The sequence below is a fragment of the Neoarius graeffei genome, chromosome 3, assembly GCF_027579695.1.
Source record: "Neoarius graeffei isolate fNeoGra1 chromosome 3, fNeoGra1.pri, whole genome shotgun sequence".
In the NCBI taxonomy this organism is placed as follows: Eukaryota; Metazoa; Chordata; class Actinopteri; order Siluriformes; family Ariidae; genus Neoarius; species Neoarius graeffei.
This window is the reverse complement of record NC_083571.1, coordinates 80,581,165-80,593,578: the sequence shown is the minus strand read 5'-3', so window position 1 is coordinate 80,593,578 and position 12,414 is coordinate 80,581,165. Positions and strand designations below refer to the sequence as shown.

Sequence of the window (12,414 nt, the reverse complement as noted above, 5' to 3'; positions counted from 1 at the left end):
ATGAACATTAGCCAATGTGAGAGAGGCCTTCAGTTGCTTAGAAGTTACCCTGGGGTCCTTTGTGATCTCGCCGCCTATTACATGCCTTGCTCTTGGAGTGATCTTTGTTGGTCGACCACTCCTGGGGAGGGTAACAATGGTCTTCAATTTCCTGCATTTCTACACAATCTGTCTGACTGTGGATTGGTGGAGTCCAAACTCTTTAGAGATGGTTTTGTAACCTTTTCCAGCCTGATGAGCATCAACAACACTTTTTCTGAGGTCCTCAGAAATCTCCTTTGTTTGTGCCATGATACACTTGATGTGTTGTGAAGATCAGACTTTGATGGATCCCTGTTCTTTAAATAAAACAGGGTGCCCACTCACACCTGATTGTCATCCCATTGATAAACACCTGACTAATTTCACCTTCTGCTAATCCTAGAGGTTCACATACTTTTGCCACTCACAGGTATGTAATATTGAATCATTTTCCTCAATAAATAAATGACCAAGTATAATATTTTTGTCTCATTTTTTTAACTGGGTTCTCTTTATCTACTTTTAGGACTTGTGTGAAAATCTGATGATGTTTGAGGTCATATTTATGCAGAAATATAGAAAATTCTAAAGGGTTCACAAACTTTCAAGCACCACTGTATACTGATATTCATCTTTAACAGTAGAGACGAGGCTGTAGTTGGTCTGTAGTGTGTTTACTTACTATAAACTGCTCCACGTCTCGCTCTATACCCACATTGGGCAGGTCAGGCATCATGTGGGACACCACCTTAAAGCCTGCATCTTTCGCCAGATGAAAAGACTCGCACACGGCTCGCACTGTGTGCCCCCTGTTAAATACAAACGATTTCATTAAACAACTAAATGACTTATTGAGTGGCTAAGATAGAATCTCTAACAAATGCGACTCGTCTGACATTACCTCCTTCTCTCCTCACTCAGAAAGTTAACTTCAGGAGCTCTATACAGGAGAAAGGGGGGAAAAAAAAAAAGAAAGTTTGACCTGTTGGTGTCGCGAGCCACATCTTCGTAAACGCTCTGCACGCCGATTTCCAGCCTGGTGCAGCCGTACGCCAGCATGTCGCTCAGGTGCCTCTTCAGGCAATAGTCTGGTCGCGTCTCGATGGTGATCCCCACACACTTAGTGTTACTGCGCTCTGAGTACCTGGACAAAACAGATACAGTACGTTCAGTACCTCCAACTGTAGCTATGCATATTTACAGATTTGATTTTGAATTATGAAACATCATAGTAGGCATATTAGACGCTCGCTGGCCGTGCTGCGAAAATTGTGCATACAGACGTTCATTTAACTTTCCAAATCTGTCATTGCTTAACTCTTGAATATTTTCTATCGTGAATACGATCATTAAACAGCTTATAGTTTCTGCTTTCCAAAGAAATTTATCTCGTTAAGATCAGGGGTGGGTTTCCCAAAAGCATCGTAGCACAAAGATCATCGTTAAATGGTAGAGCGAGCATCACAATGAACACTCTCTCTCCCAGTTAAGATGATCTTAGCTATAAGAGGCTTTTGGGAAACCCACCCCTGTTCAGTACTTTGGGAGTAACAGCAGCTTGAAGTAAAAACTCTGCTCGTGTGATGTTGGGAAACTGCCGATGCTTTTTGAGTCATAGGGTAAATGGTCAGGCTCTCTCTCTTCTGATCGGTTTCCAGCTGGATTACTTGTGGGTATCAAATCAGATAACTTCAGGGTTTCCCATACATAGACCATTGTGTGGCGCAGCGCCACACAATGGATTCCTATCACCACACAATCAGACTCGCGATTTTGAAAAAAAAAAAAATCCGTTGCGTATCGTTCCGTTCATTCATAGTGCTCTTTCTTCTCGTTCACGCGCGCGCACACACCCATACACAGAGACAGAGTGTGAGAAAGACGGAGAGGCGTGTACACAGGCCTGCCGTTGCGCATATACCCGGACTGCAAGTAGGCCTGTTAGGCTAATTAAAAATAACGCAGCCTTCTTGATTCGCCTTCCAACCCCTTATTTTAAAAGGTAGCCTACATCGTGCTCGTGATGAGCTTTATCATAGCCTTCTTGGCTTACAGGAAACGGACATCCCTGAGTCAGGCTATAAACCAATTTTGATGCATACAGTAGCAGCTTGACGCGAGGAACCGGCCTTATTGCATTATCCCGTTTCAGCAATCACTTCCCTCATGATAGGGCACTTGATTTTTTTTTTCCAGGAAGCCACGCAGAATTAAATGTTCTGATAGGGCATGCAGGCTTTGCACCAATTAGGGTAATGCTTTTTCATTATTGTTAGTTGCCTTGGTTTTATCTTAAATGGTTTCTTACATCTAATTATGATATTTTATTTTATTATTTTGTTGTTACACTATACTATTTATTTCATTTTAGTATTGGTTGAGGTAAGTGTTGAGTTCAATATTTAAAATAAAAACCTCCAGCTTGTTTTTTGCAATTTATTCCTTGAATGTCAACTAAAGAATGAATGAAAGATTGCCATCAAAAAGGCAAAAAACTAAGGTAAAAACCAGAGATGCACCAATTGACCGGCTGCCGATCGGAATCGGCCGATTTTCACGTGATCGGCCATGACCGGCGACTGGCCGGTTAAAATTAAAATATGCCGATTTTCTGCCGATCAAAACTTGTGTATCACATAGAGATGAAAGTGGAAATACTCATAATTCGCAACTAAAAAGACCGCAGCTACACTGGTAGCTTGAACATGCTTTCTCGTGCGGTTGCGCAGAACAGTGTCAGTCCTGCACGCCTAACGAGCTCCAGCGCGCGCGCCGTTAACAAAAAAAAATAAATAAATAAAAAATAAATTCACTATATTTGGATATCCAAATATAGTGAATTTTTTTTGTGCCAGATATTGGATGTGAAAAGAAAAAAATGTTTGTGGTTGTGTGAATTTCCCATTACAGGAATTAATACGTTAGCCTATTACCAAACATCTAGTTAGATTTGTACAAAGAGAGAGAGAGGAAAAAATTTGTTTGTTTTACAACCTTAGTTGCACTTGATTCCATTGGAAATTACACTACAAATACACATTTGACAAAGATGATAGAATGGCTATGGTATAAGTATGACTGGAAATTATTTTTGTATTTTGATACTGAATGAAGAAATGGGATGTTCCATAAGGCATAAGTTTTCAGATCTAAATAGGCTTATGAAAGTGTGTTCCATAGCAGTAGGCAAATAATATATGAGGGGGAAGTTGTTTTTGTGCCAGATATTGGCTGGGAAAAGAAAAAATGTTGCGTGAATTTCCTATTTCAGGAATTAATATGTTAATACCAAACATGAGGAAAGATTTTACAAAGAACAATGTCTTTTTGTTTGTTTTCAACCTTTGAGGTGTTGAAAATTTATTACTGAAATCTGGCAGAATGTTCTATTAAAGAAAAGATAAAAAGAAAATAGTCTTTGTGTGTGCTGTGAAGTGGTTTGAAAAAATGAAATCGGAATCGGCCAAAATTGGTAGCGGCAGGTCACACTCCATGGAAAATCGGAAATCAGAATCGGTCCAAAAAATTGCAATCGGTGCAGCTCTAGTAAAAACTAAACTTTAACTTCAATTTTGGTAAGTAATTTTCATAAACTTAAAAGACAGGTTTTCCACCAACATCAAGCCCAGCAAACTAACGGCCTGCCCTGTAATGGAAAGTTGGGTCGAGGAATGAAACCAGGCAGGGTTCTGGTAAAAACTGTTTTAGCTGGCTTCTCTTAAAGAACTTAAATGAATTTAGATTGAACTGAATAATCTCAAATGCTTCTTGTAGCTTTAAAATAGTCCCAGCAGGTGACTCTGAAGAAAAATACTGTGTTTGAACACCGCCCGCTGTAAACACTTTGCATACACCCCAATGACCGACTCCAGCTACCGCCACGACACCACCGCACACGATTCCCTCATCAGCACAGTGGAGCACCACAAATTGCTACCTGGTCTGCGGGAAACACTGAACTTTTATAGGTATGATCTCTAACCCAGGGGTTCTCAGCCTTTTCTAGCTTAAGGCCCACCTATTCATACTTGTCCCGAGTCGGGGCGCATTAAAAAAGATCCCTGATTATTTTGGCTCATCTATTCTATTAGAATCTAATAATCTATTGTAAAGTGTATTGATGGGATGCAACATCACTCCCTGTTACAGATGGGAGTTCAGGGATTAAATAAACACAATAAAAACAAACTGTTTTTAATTGTAGGTATTGTATTTAAAACTGTATGGATGTACCAGAAGCCAGTATAAAGCCATGCATGCAGGGTGTTCTCAGTCAAAAGGGATTAATGATCCAAAAGTGGAGTCTGGTCAATTAACACAAGAACTTATTGCCATGTTTGTGTACAGCAAACAAGCAAGTTATTAAAACCAAGAAGTTCACTCAAAAGAAGTGGATATAGAAACTACTCAATGGGATTAGATCCTTACACGCTAACAAAGAAGGATCTTTCTTATGAGTTGGAAAATGATCCATTCGTTGAGTTCCCCGACATCTCAAACTACCTGGTGCTGCACATATCATTCTACACGGATAGATGAAAACCTGGAAGACATACAACTATTTATATGTGGATGGGTTAAAGATCTGGGGATCAGGACACTACAAGATAGACGGCGGGAGACGGCTCTAAGTGCAGGAAGGATGTCTGCAGCGTGATATTTCCATCCCAGCTGACTATGGGCGAGAGGCGGGGTACACCCTGGACAAGCCACCAGATCATCGCAGGGCTGACATACAGGCCAAGTTTACATTAGACCGTATCTGTCTCGTTTTCTTCGCGGATGCACTGTCCGTTTACATTAAAACGCCTGGAAACGCCGGGAAACGGGAATCCGCCAGCGTCCACGTATTCAATCCAGATCGTGTCAGCTCCGGTGCTGTGTAAACATTGAGAATACGCGGATACGCTGTGCTGAGCTCTAGCTGGCGTCGTCATTGGACAACGTCACTGTGACATCCACCTTCCCGATTCGCTGGGGTTGGTCAAGTGACGCGACTGCTGAAAAACGGCGCGGACTTCCGCCTTGTATCACCTTTCATTAAAGAGTATAAAAGTATGAAAATACTGCAAATACTGATGCAAATACTGCCCATTGTGTACTTATGATTGTCTTTAGGCTTGCCTTCCTTCCACTTGCATGGGGTAAGTGAAGCGCATGCCCGATATGCACTGAGAGCACACACACAGCGGCTCAGTCCCGAATTACTGCTCCTGCACTTCACTCGCGCGCTCTGTGAGCTGCGCAGGGCCGGAGTGCGCACCCTCCAGAGGGCACTCGCTGTTCAGGGCGGAGTGATTTGGAGCGCAGGATGCCTGCGGAGCCGAGCGTATCCGTGTATTGGCGTTGCTGTGTGCAGGCGAATCGTGTATTGGTGTTGCTGTGTGCATGTTAATCGTTTTAAAAACGTTAATCTGATGATCCGCTGATACGGTCTAATGTAAACCCCACCACAGAGACAAACAACCATTCACACTCACATTCACACCTACGGTCAATTTAGAGCCACCAATTAGCCTAACCTGCATGTCTTTGGACCGTGGGGGAAACCGGAGCACCCGGAGGAAACCCACGCAGACACAGGGAGAACTCAAGTGCCCAAAGGCGTGACAGTCAAGTGTTCACTTGCTGTGTGACCACAACTTTTAGCTCACGTGTATAATCACCACCAAAACGCCTCATTTTCACCGATAACCCATCGTGAAGCATAGCGAGCTGTAGTGTGACCATAGCTTAATGAGGTGGATGTGACGTCGGATGCAACCCAGCAATTGTACCCTACTATGAGTAAAAATTAGCTTCAACTTGGGGGGGGGGGGGGGGGGGGGGGGGGGAATTTGTGACCCACTAGATGGTGCTTCAGTGGTTGAGAAACACTGCTCTAGCCCTCACTGTTTCTGATGTCGTATTCAGGAAAATTTTCCGTCTGCTAGTTTTGATGTTATGATTCATGGGAGACTTTGAAGTGAGTTTTCATAGCTTTACCTCCTTATTTTTTCAAATCAAAGTGATTCCTGTAAATAAATACATATTTTAGAATATAACTGGAGTTATTTTGATGAAATATATCGAGATCTTAGTGGTTGGAATGAGATAAAAAAAAACCTAAGTCAGAAACACGAGTGTCAATTTCAGTTCAATTAATTGGAAATGTTTACTGGATGTGTATCATGCAGGGTTTTTTTTCGAGGTTCGCCTTGAAAGCTGTGAATATTAATCAAAATAATCATTTACATATTCTTTCATATAAAACACTAGTAGGCCCTACTTAGAAATACAAAGACCTACAAGAGTGCAAAGAGAGTATTAGAAATAATTTTTTTTTTTTTGATAAAGAATGGTAGATGTGAATGACATTCAATGCTTATTTATGCATATTTTATAATTAGCATTGGTTTCTCCTTCTTTGTGATGTACAAATGAATGTTAAGATCATATTTATGTTGCACAAATAAAGCCATTTGGTGAAACTTTGAAGAAGTGTGTACCGATTTACATTTTTACCTGATTAGCATAATTAATACTAATTAAATACTAATTTGCATCATTGGTTTTTTATTAATTTTTCAAACTTTGTATTCAGTATACAATCATCTGTGTGCCTGCACTTTCCATGTAAATATCTTGAAAAATATTAAAGTTATTAAGAAAAAACATTTGATCTCATTCGTTAATGAGGCCCATTTTGGACCACGTGATCCTCATACAGAATATTACGGCACGTTTCTAAAAATAAAGTCGTTTTTTCAATCTTTGATGTGTAACATCTCAAGAACGGATAAACATATTTCAATTCTGTAAAAACTATGTTGTTCTGTATTCAGAACTGAATTCAGTGAGACCAGTTTCAAGCAATTTGAACTGAATTTTCACCTGATATGCCTAATAGTGAATCGAAAAACATCGACTTTGTTCCACAATTTATTTCAACGTCCACTATGGAGGATTCAGCCAACTGAAGTACGTCCAATACTTACAGTACATTCACACTCCCTTGCTTTTTCATGCTAAATAATAAGTATGAGCTTCCATTTTTCAATATTTAGGTTCTCAAACTGGTTAGCCAGAACCAGCAAACACCGATTCCACTTCTTTTTTCTTTTTCCTTCTGGATTCGCACTGCTACTTGTAAAAACATGAAATGCGGAAGGTGCTTGCTAGAGTTTTGTCCGTTCTGGGCTACTATAGCAGCACAATATGGCGGCTTGATGGAAGTCGACCTGCACACTATGTAGATATAAAGGGCTCGTTCTAAGCTTCCGAAAACGCAGTGATTTGTAGTTACAGGTATTTATATGCTAATGAAAACATACTTATGAATACTATATTCCATTTCTGCCTGTGTTGTAGTCGAGTCACGAAACCTCGAGTCCGAGACCAGTCTCGAGTCCCCAGTGTTCAAGTCCAAGTCATTAAAGAAACTTTCAAGTCGAGTCAGAGAATAAGACTCCAACTGCACCGTCTGACGGTGTCTGTTGCTGCCTTTATGTGAAAGCGTCTCTGCTACTGTGTTGGACTAACGTTACTGCTTGACTGCCCCATTTTAGTTAACAGGCTACAGATAAAAAGCTTGTTCCTCACTCAGCAAGCCCCGCCCACTATCAACAGGGCAAATAACATGAGAGAGGGTTAACACTAGCTAGTTCATCGCTCAGCAAGCTCCGCTATCAACAGAGCAATGAACATAGCGTGTCACTTACTTCTCTGGGTGGAGTCTTACCAAATGATGATTGAGGTTCGAGGCTGTCCCCGTCGTCTCCTCGATAGTTCTTCTACATATGGAACACATAGCGGTGCATTTTTTCCCCACTGCACGAGAAGCCTGTATAAGCAAAGCGGGCAATCCTAGGGGCTTCTCTCCAGGCATTTCAGCACCATTAGCGTTAGTTTGTTCCTGAACATGATGTATGAACAGGTGAATGTGCATTCTCTTGCACGAAATTAGTATAAAAATTAATGTCGATATAAATATCTTATGCCAAATTATTAAAGAAAAAATAAAAGAAAAAAATCAGAGTCCTCGTCTCCAATTTACAAGTCTGAATTCAGTTAATGCACGAGTCCGAGTCATCAATGCTCAAGTCCAAGTCAAGTCACGAGTCGGACTCGAGTACTACAAGCCTGATTTCTGCTAACAGATCCTACTAAAAATATTACATAGCGCACCTTTAAAGCCAAAAGTAAACTATAACCATACTAAACCAGGGCTTAAGGCCAATTTATGCTGACAACGCAGTCCTCACAGATGGCGTCGCAGATGGCGTCTGCGTAGCCCCCCCACCTTTGCAGACGCTCTGCGCGCACCTCCCAAAAATTGTGACCACCGCAGAAGCCTCGCAGACAGCGTCGCAGACAAGAGGGCTCTGATTGGTCCACTCTACATCCGCTGTACACGCACTTCCGCTTCCCTACTTTCCCGCAGGCTTTTAGGCAGGATTTTTTTTTAGGGAGTCTAACTTTTTTGCAGGTGTCACTGTATGTGGCGAGGTGTAGCGGCGCGTTGAGCGCCGCTGGCACGAGTGTTTTAGGGGGTTCCGGGGGTACTCCCCCGGAAAATTTTGAAATTTCTAATGCTCTCAAATGCTATTTTTTGAGCTGGAGTTGCATATTAAGCATGACAAATTAGCTATAAAGCTTTCTGATCGCAGAATACTACATAAATAAAGCTTGTTGTAGCTGTGTTTGTCTCAGTCAGTAGTGCACCTATTGCAATTGCATTACATGTGACAACCAACCCCGAACACAGTGTGACAACCAACCCCGGCTGACCAGTTTTGCTTTCAAAGCCGCTAGCGTCCAAAGATTTAGTATAACAAAGAAAAAAACACACAGGAAATATGGCTAAGTCTTCAAACATTATAATGGTATTCGTTTTTTCAATAGAAACCCATTAATTACAAAGCTAGAAGGTAAAAACCAAGGTACTAAAAATTTACAGAAGAAAAAAAAAAACTTACATGAGTTCTCTTCTGAAAGAAGTTGGAAATCGTTGTTTGCCTTCCTCTTTTCTTCATTTTCTTCCTGTCATGCCCAAAAAACTCAGAAAAATCTATCTTCTATCTTCCTTACCAAATATCCCACGTGTTCGTCCTTTTCACGTGCGTTCTTTGGAATCCCAGCATCCTTTAGAACGTGTCGTATTTGATTATTGTTTAGCCTACTAGAAATACTACCCGCCGGCTCGACTACCACACTCTCCACTACGTAGCCTGTAATGTTGGGAAAATCTGCATGAAAATGTGTTATTTACTGTTAAAAGGATTTATTCGGGATAAATAACATGTCAGGTAAGGCCGGTTTTCTATAGACTACATTCCACATTTAGCTGCGGCAATATAGTCTACGGCTATATTGTCTGGATATTTATGCCAGTGTCTCCTAGGCATACATCTTTTCCCCCTCTGCTCTGGGAACGCATATTACAAGTGCTTTGTACACCAAATTTATTTAATAACCCATTTATTTATAACGAGGGCTCTCACAACTTTGAAATTAGTGCAGCCATAGAAACGCGTGTTTCTGTAGCTCTGCGGCGGGTGCCTATATTTTGTACTCTGGGCTCGTGCTGTTGCTATGGTAACCCTGGGCGTCTTCGGGAAAGACAGCTGTCAAAGCGAGACTTCTGAAATTTCCAAAATGGCGGTGTCAACAAAGCTTGTAGATCCTCGGAAAGCTCAGACTCGGCGATTTTTTAACATATTCAGCTAAGTTACCGGACATAACACGGGCGGAAATATTAGGGCGTCTTTAGGGCGTCGTACTAAAAAGTAGGGCGTCCAATTTCTTGTTTTTTTCAGTACAGGGCGTCGAAAAGACGCCCAGACGCCCCTCTATCTAAAAGCCTGCTTTCCCGGTTTGGTTTGTTTTCACGACCGACATTTTTAAAAACACGAGCGAAGATGGAGCAGCACGAAGAGCGGTTGATCGAGGAAGTGAGGAAGTACGTACATCTATACGACTCCAGTTCTAGTCATTATAAGTAACCGGAGGATAAACACTCCACTAACCACACCACCAACTACTCCTAGCGATTTCGTGACTTCGCACCCCCTTGCGTTGCGGCGGTGAATAACATCGCGCACGCCTATTACTCCCCGCTCAACGATAAATTACAACTGTCTGCGAAAAGCTATCTGCGAAAGCCTTGTCGCAAGAGCATGCAGAGGCCCTTACTTTTAACCACATTACTAATCGCATACATTTCTGTAATCAAAGTAATGGCATGAAATCTCATGGTCGGTTTGACTGATTTTCAATAGTCACAAGCATTTTGGTTATTTTACACACAGGTTTATTAAATTACTTTAGAATTCACTTACAGTTTCAATTCGCGGAAATAAGCTTTTTTTTTGAGACACAACATTTTTGGTTCGTGTTCTTCAGAAATCCATGTCTAAACTTCAGCCATAGGCCGGGGGAAACGGTCACGTGTGCAAAAAACACTGTTCGGCTAAAACAAGCCTGAGGTTTCACTCGTCTCTGAAAACTGCAGACAGCAGGACAGTCATAATGACCTCAAACTACATCAGGAAAAAGTGCGGAGGTGGAACGAATCTTAGAGTTTATGAGGTGTGAAGATGGGACCAATTGTTATTCCATATGTGATCATTAGTCGTGACTTTCTCCTGCCATGATTTGGGATTCGTCTTTGGGAATCTTTATTTAGATCCGAGATACGGATCTCGTGTGTGAATGGTTCAAAATAGGATCTGAAAGGGTCATCTGCCATCATGCTGTCCCTCTCCTTCTCTGCAAGATAGAATTTCTGTCTCTCACCTCACTCACACACACACACACACAGAGCAGAGATAAGGTCTTCAGCTGAAATCGAACTGTCGGTTCGCTCGATTTTGCCTGATTAGCAGCCAGAACAATTACTGCAATCATGTCATCTTAACAAACCTGCTGATAAAATGTGGTGGGCCAGTAATCCTGAGTACACACAGCTTCCTACCACACACGCGGACAAGTACTTATCGGCAGCCAGAAAATAAATACATAGACAAATGTCTGTAATAAACTAACCTAGGGCCAGAAGTGACAAGCTGTGTGCATCTAGCAATTATCTCTCATCACTATAAACCTGATGCCACAGCTGCATCTGAGTCACGACTTGCACTTAAAAACACGGAAAGACTATGTGGAGATAAACTGTGTTACAGACAGTAATGAAGTAAAAGGGCCACTGAAATAAAAAAACACTCCAAGCTCTGTCAAAAAGCGTGGAGCTAAAAGTATTTAATAGTACCCTAATAACCACGCTGTGCCCCTGTACTTCTCCGTTCCGACTGTTTTCACACTTTTCTTTCGTTATTTTGGTACCACGTACAAGGTGGTTACTTTGCACAGATAAAGGAGGAATTAACCTAGTGGCCGATCAATACTGGTTTTTCAAGGGTACGAAAGAAAGATCAAAGGCAGATAATGCCATTGATTACATTCTGGACAAATTAACTTAATGGGAATTCTTTAAAAAAAAAAAAACATGGAATTTACAGACTACAACCCCAATTCCAAAAAAGCTGAGACAAAGTACAAATTGTAAATAAAAACGGAATGCAATAATTTACAAATCTCAAAAACTGATATTGTATTCACAATAGAACATAGACAACATATCAAAATGTCGAAAGTGAGACATTTTGAAATTTCATGCCAAATATTGGCTCATTTGAAATTACATGACAGCAACACATCTCAAAAAAGTTGGGACAGGGGCAATAAGAGGCTGGAAAAGTTAAAGGTACAAAAAAGGAACAGCTGGAGGACCAAATTGCAACTCATTAGGTCAATTGGCAATAGGTCATTAACATGACTGGGTATAAAAAGAGCATCTTGGAGTGGCAGCGGCTCTCAGAAGTAAAGATGGGAAGAGGATCACCAATCCCCCTAATTCTGCGCCGACAAATAGTGGAGCAATATCAGAAAGGAGTTCGACAGTGTAAAATTGCAGAGTTTGAACATATCATCATCTACAGTGCATAATATCATCAAAAGATTCAGAGAATCTGGAAGAATCTCTGTGCGTAAGGGTCAAGGCCGGAAAACCATACTGGATGCCCATGATCTTCGGGCCCTTAGACGGCACTGCATCACATACAGGCATGCTTCTGTATTGGAAATCACAAAATGGGCTCAGGAATATTTCCAGAGAACATTATCTGTGAACACAATTCACCGTGCCATCCGCCGTTGCCAGCTAAAACTCTATAGTTCAAAGAAGAAGCCGTATCTAAACACGATCCAGAAGCGCTGACGTCTTCTCTGGGCCAAGGCTCATTTCAAATGGACTGTGGCAAAGTGGAAAACTGTTCTGAGGTCAGACGAATCAAAATTTGAAGTTCTTTATGGAAATCAGAGACGCCGTGTCATTCGGACTAAAGAGGAGAAGGA

At 41.4% G+C, this 12,414-nt stretch overlaps 1 protein-coding gene across 2 annotated transcripts in view; it reads right to left on the bottom strand.

Annotated features, from left to right (window-relative positions):
* Positions 1 to 12,414, bottom strand: part of elp3 (elongator acetyltransferase complex subunit 3) — a 98,081-nt gene that overhangs the window by 33,526 nt on the left and 52,141 nt on the right. For both annotated transcript variants that reach the window (XM_060917444.1, XM_060917445.1), the window contains 2 exons: positions 1,004 to 1,165; positions 704 to 830 (listed from right to left, as the gene is read on the bottom strand). In XM_060917444.1, coding sequence (XP_060773427.1) covers positions 704 to 830; positions 1,004 to 1,165 — 289 coding nt within the window. The remainder of the gene's footprint in view (positions 1 to 703; positions 831 to 1,003; positions 1,166 to 12,414) is intronic.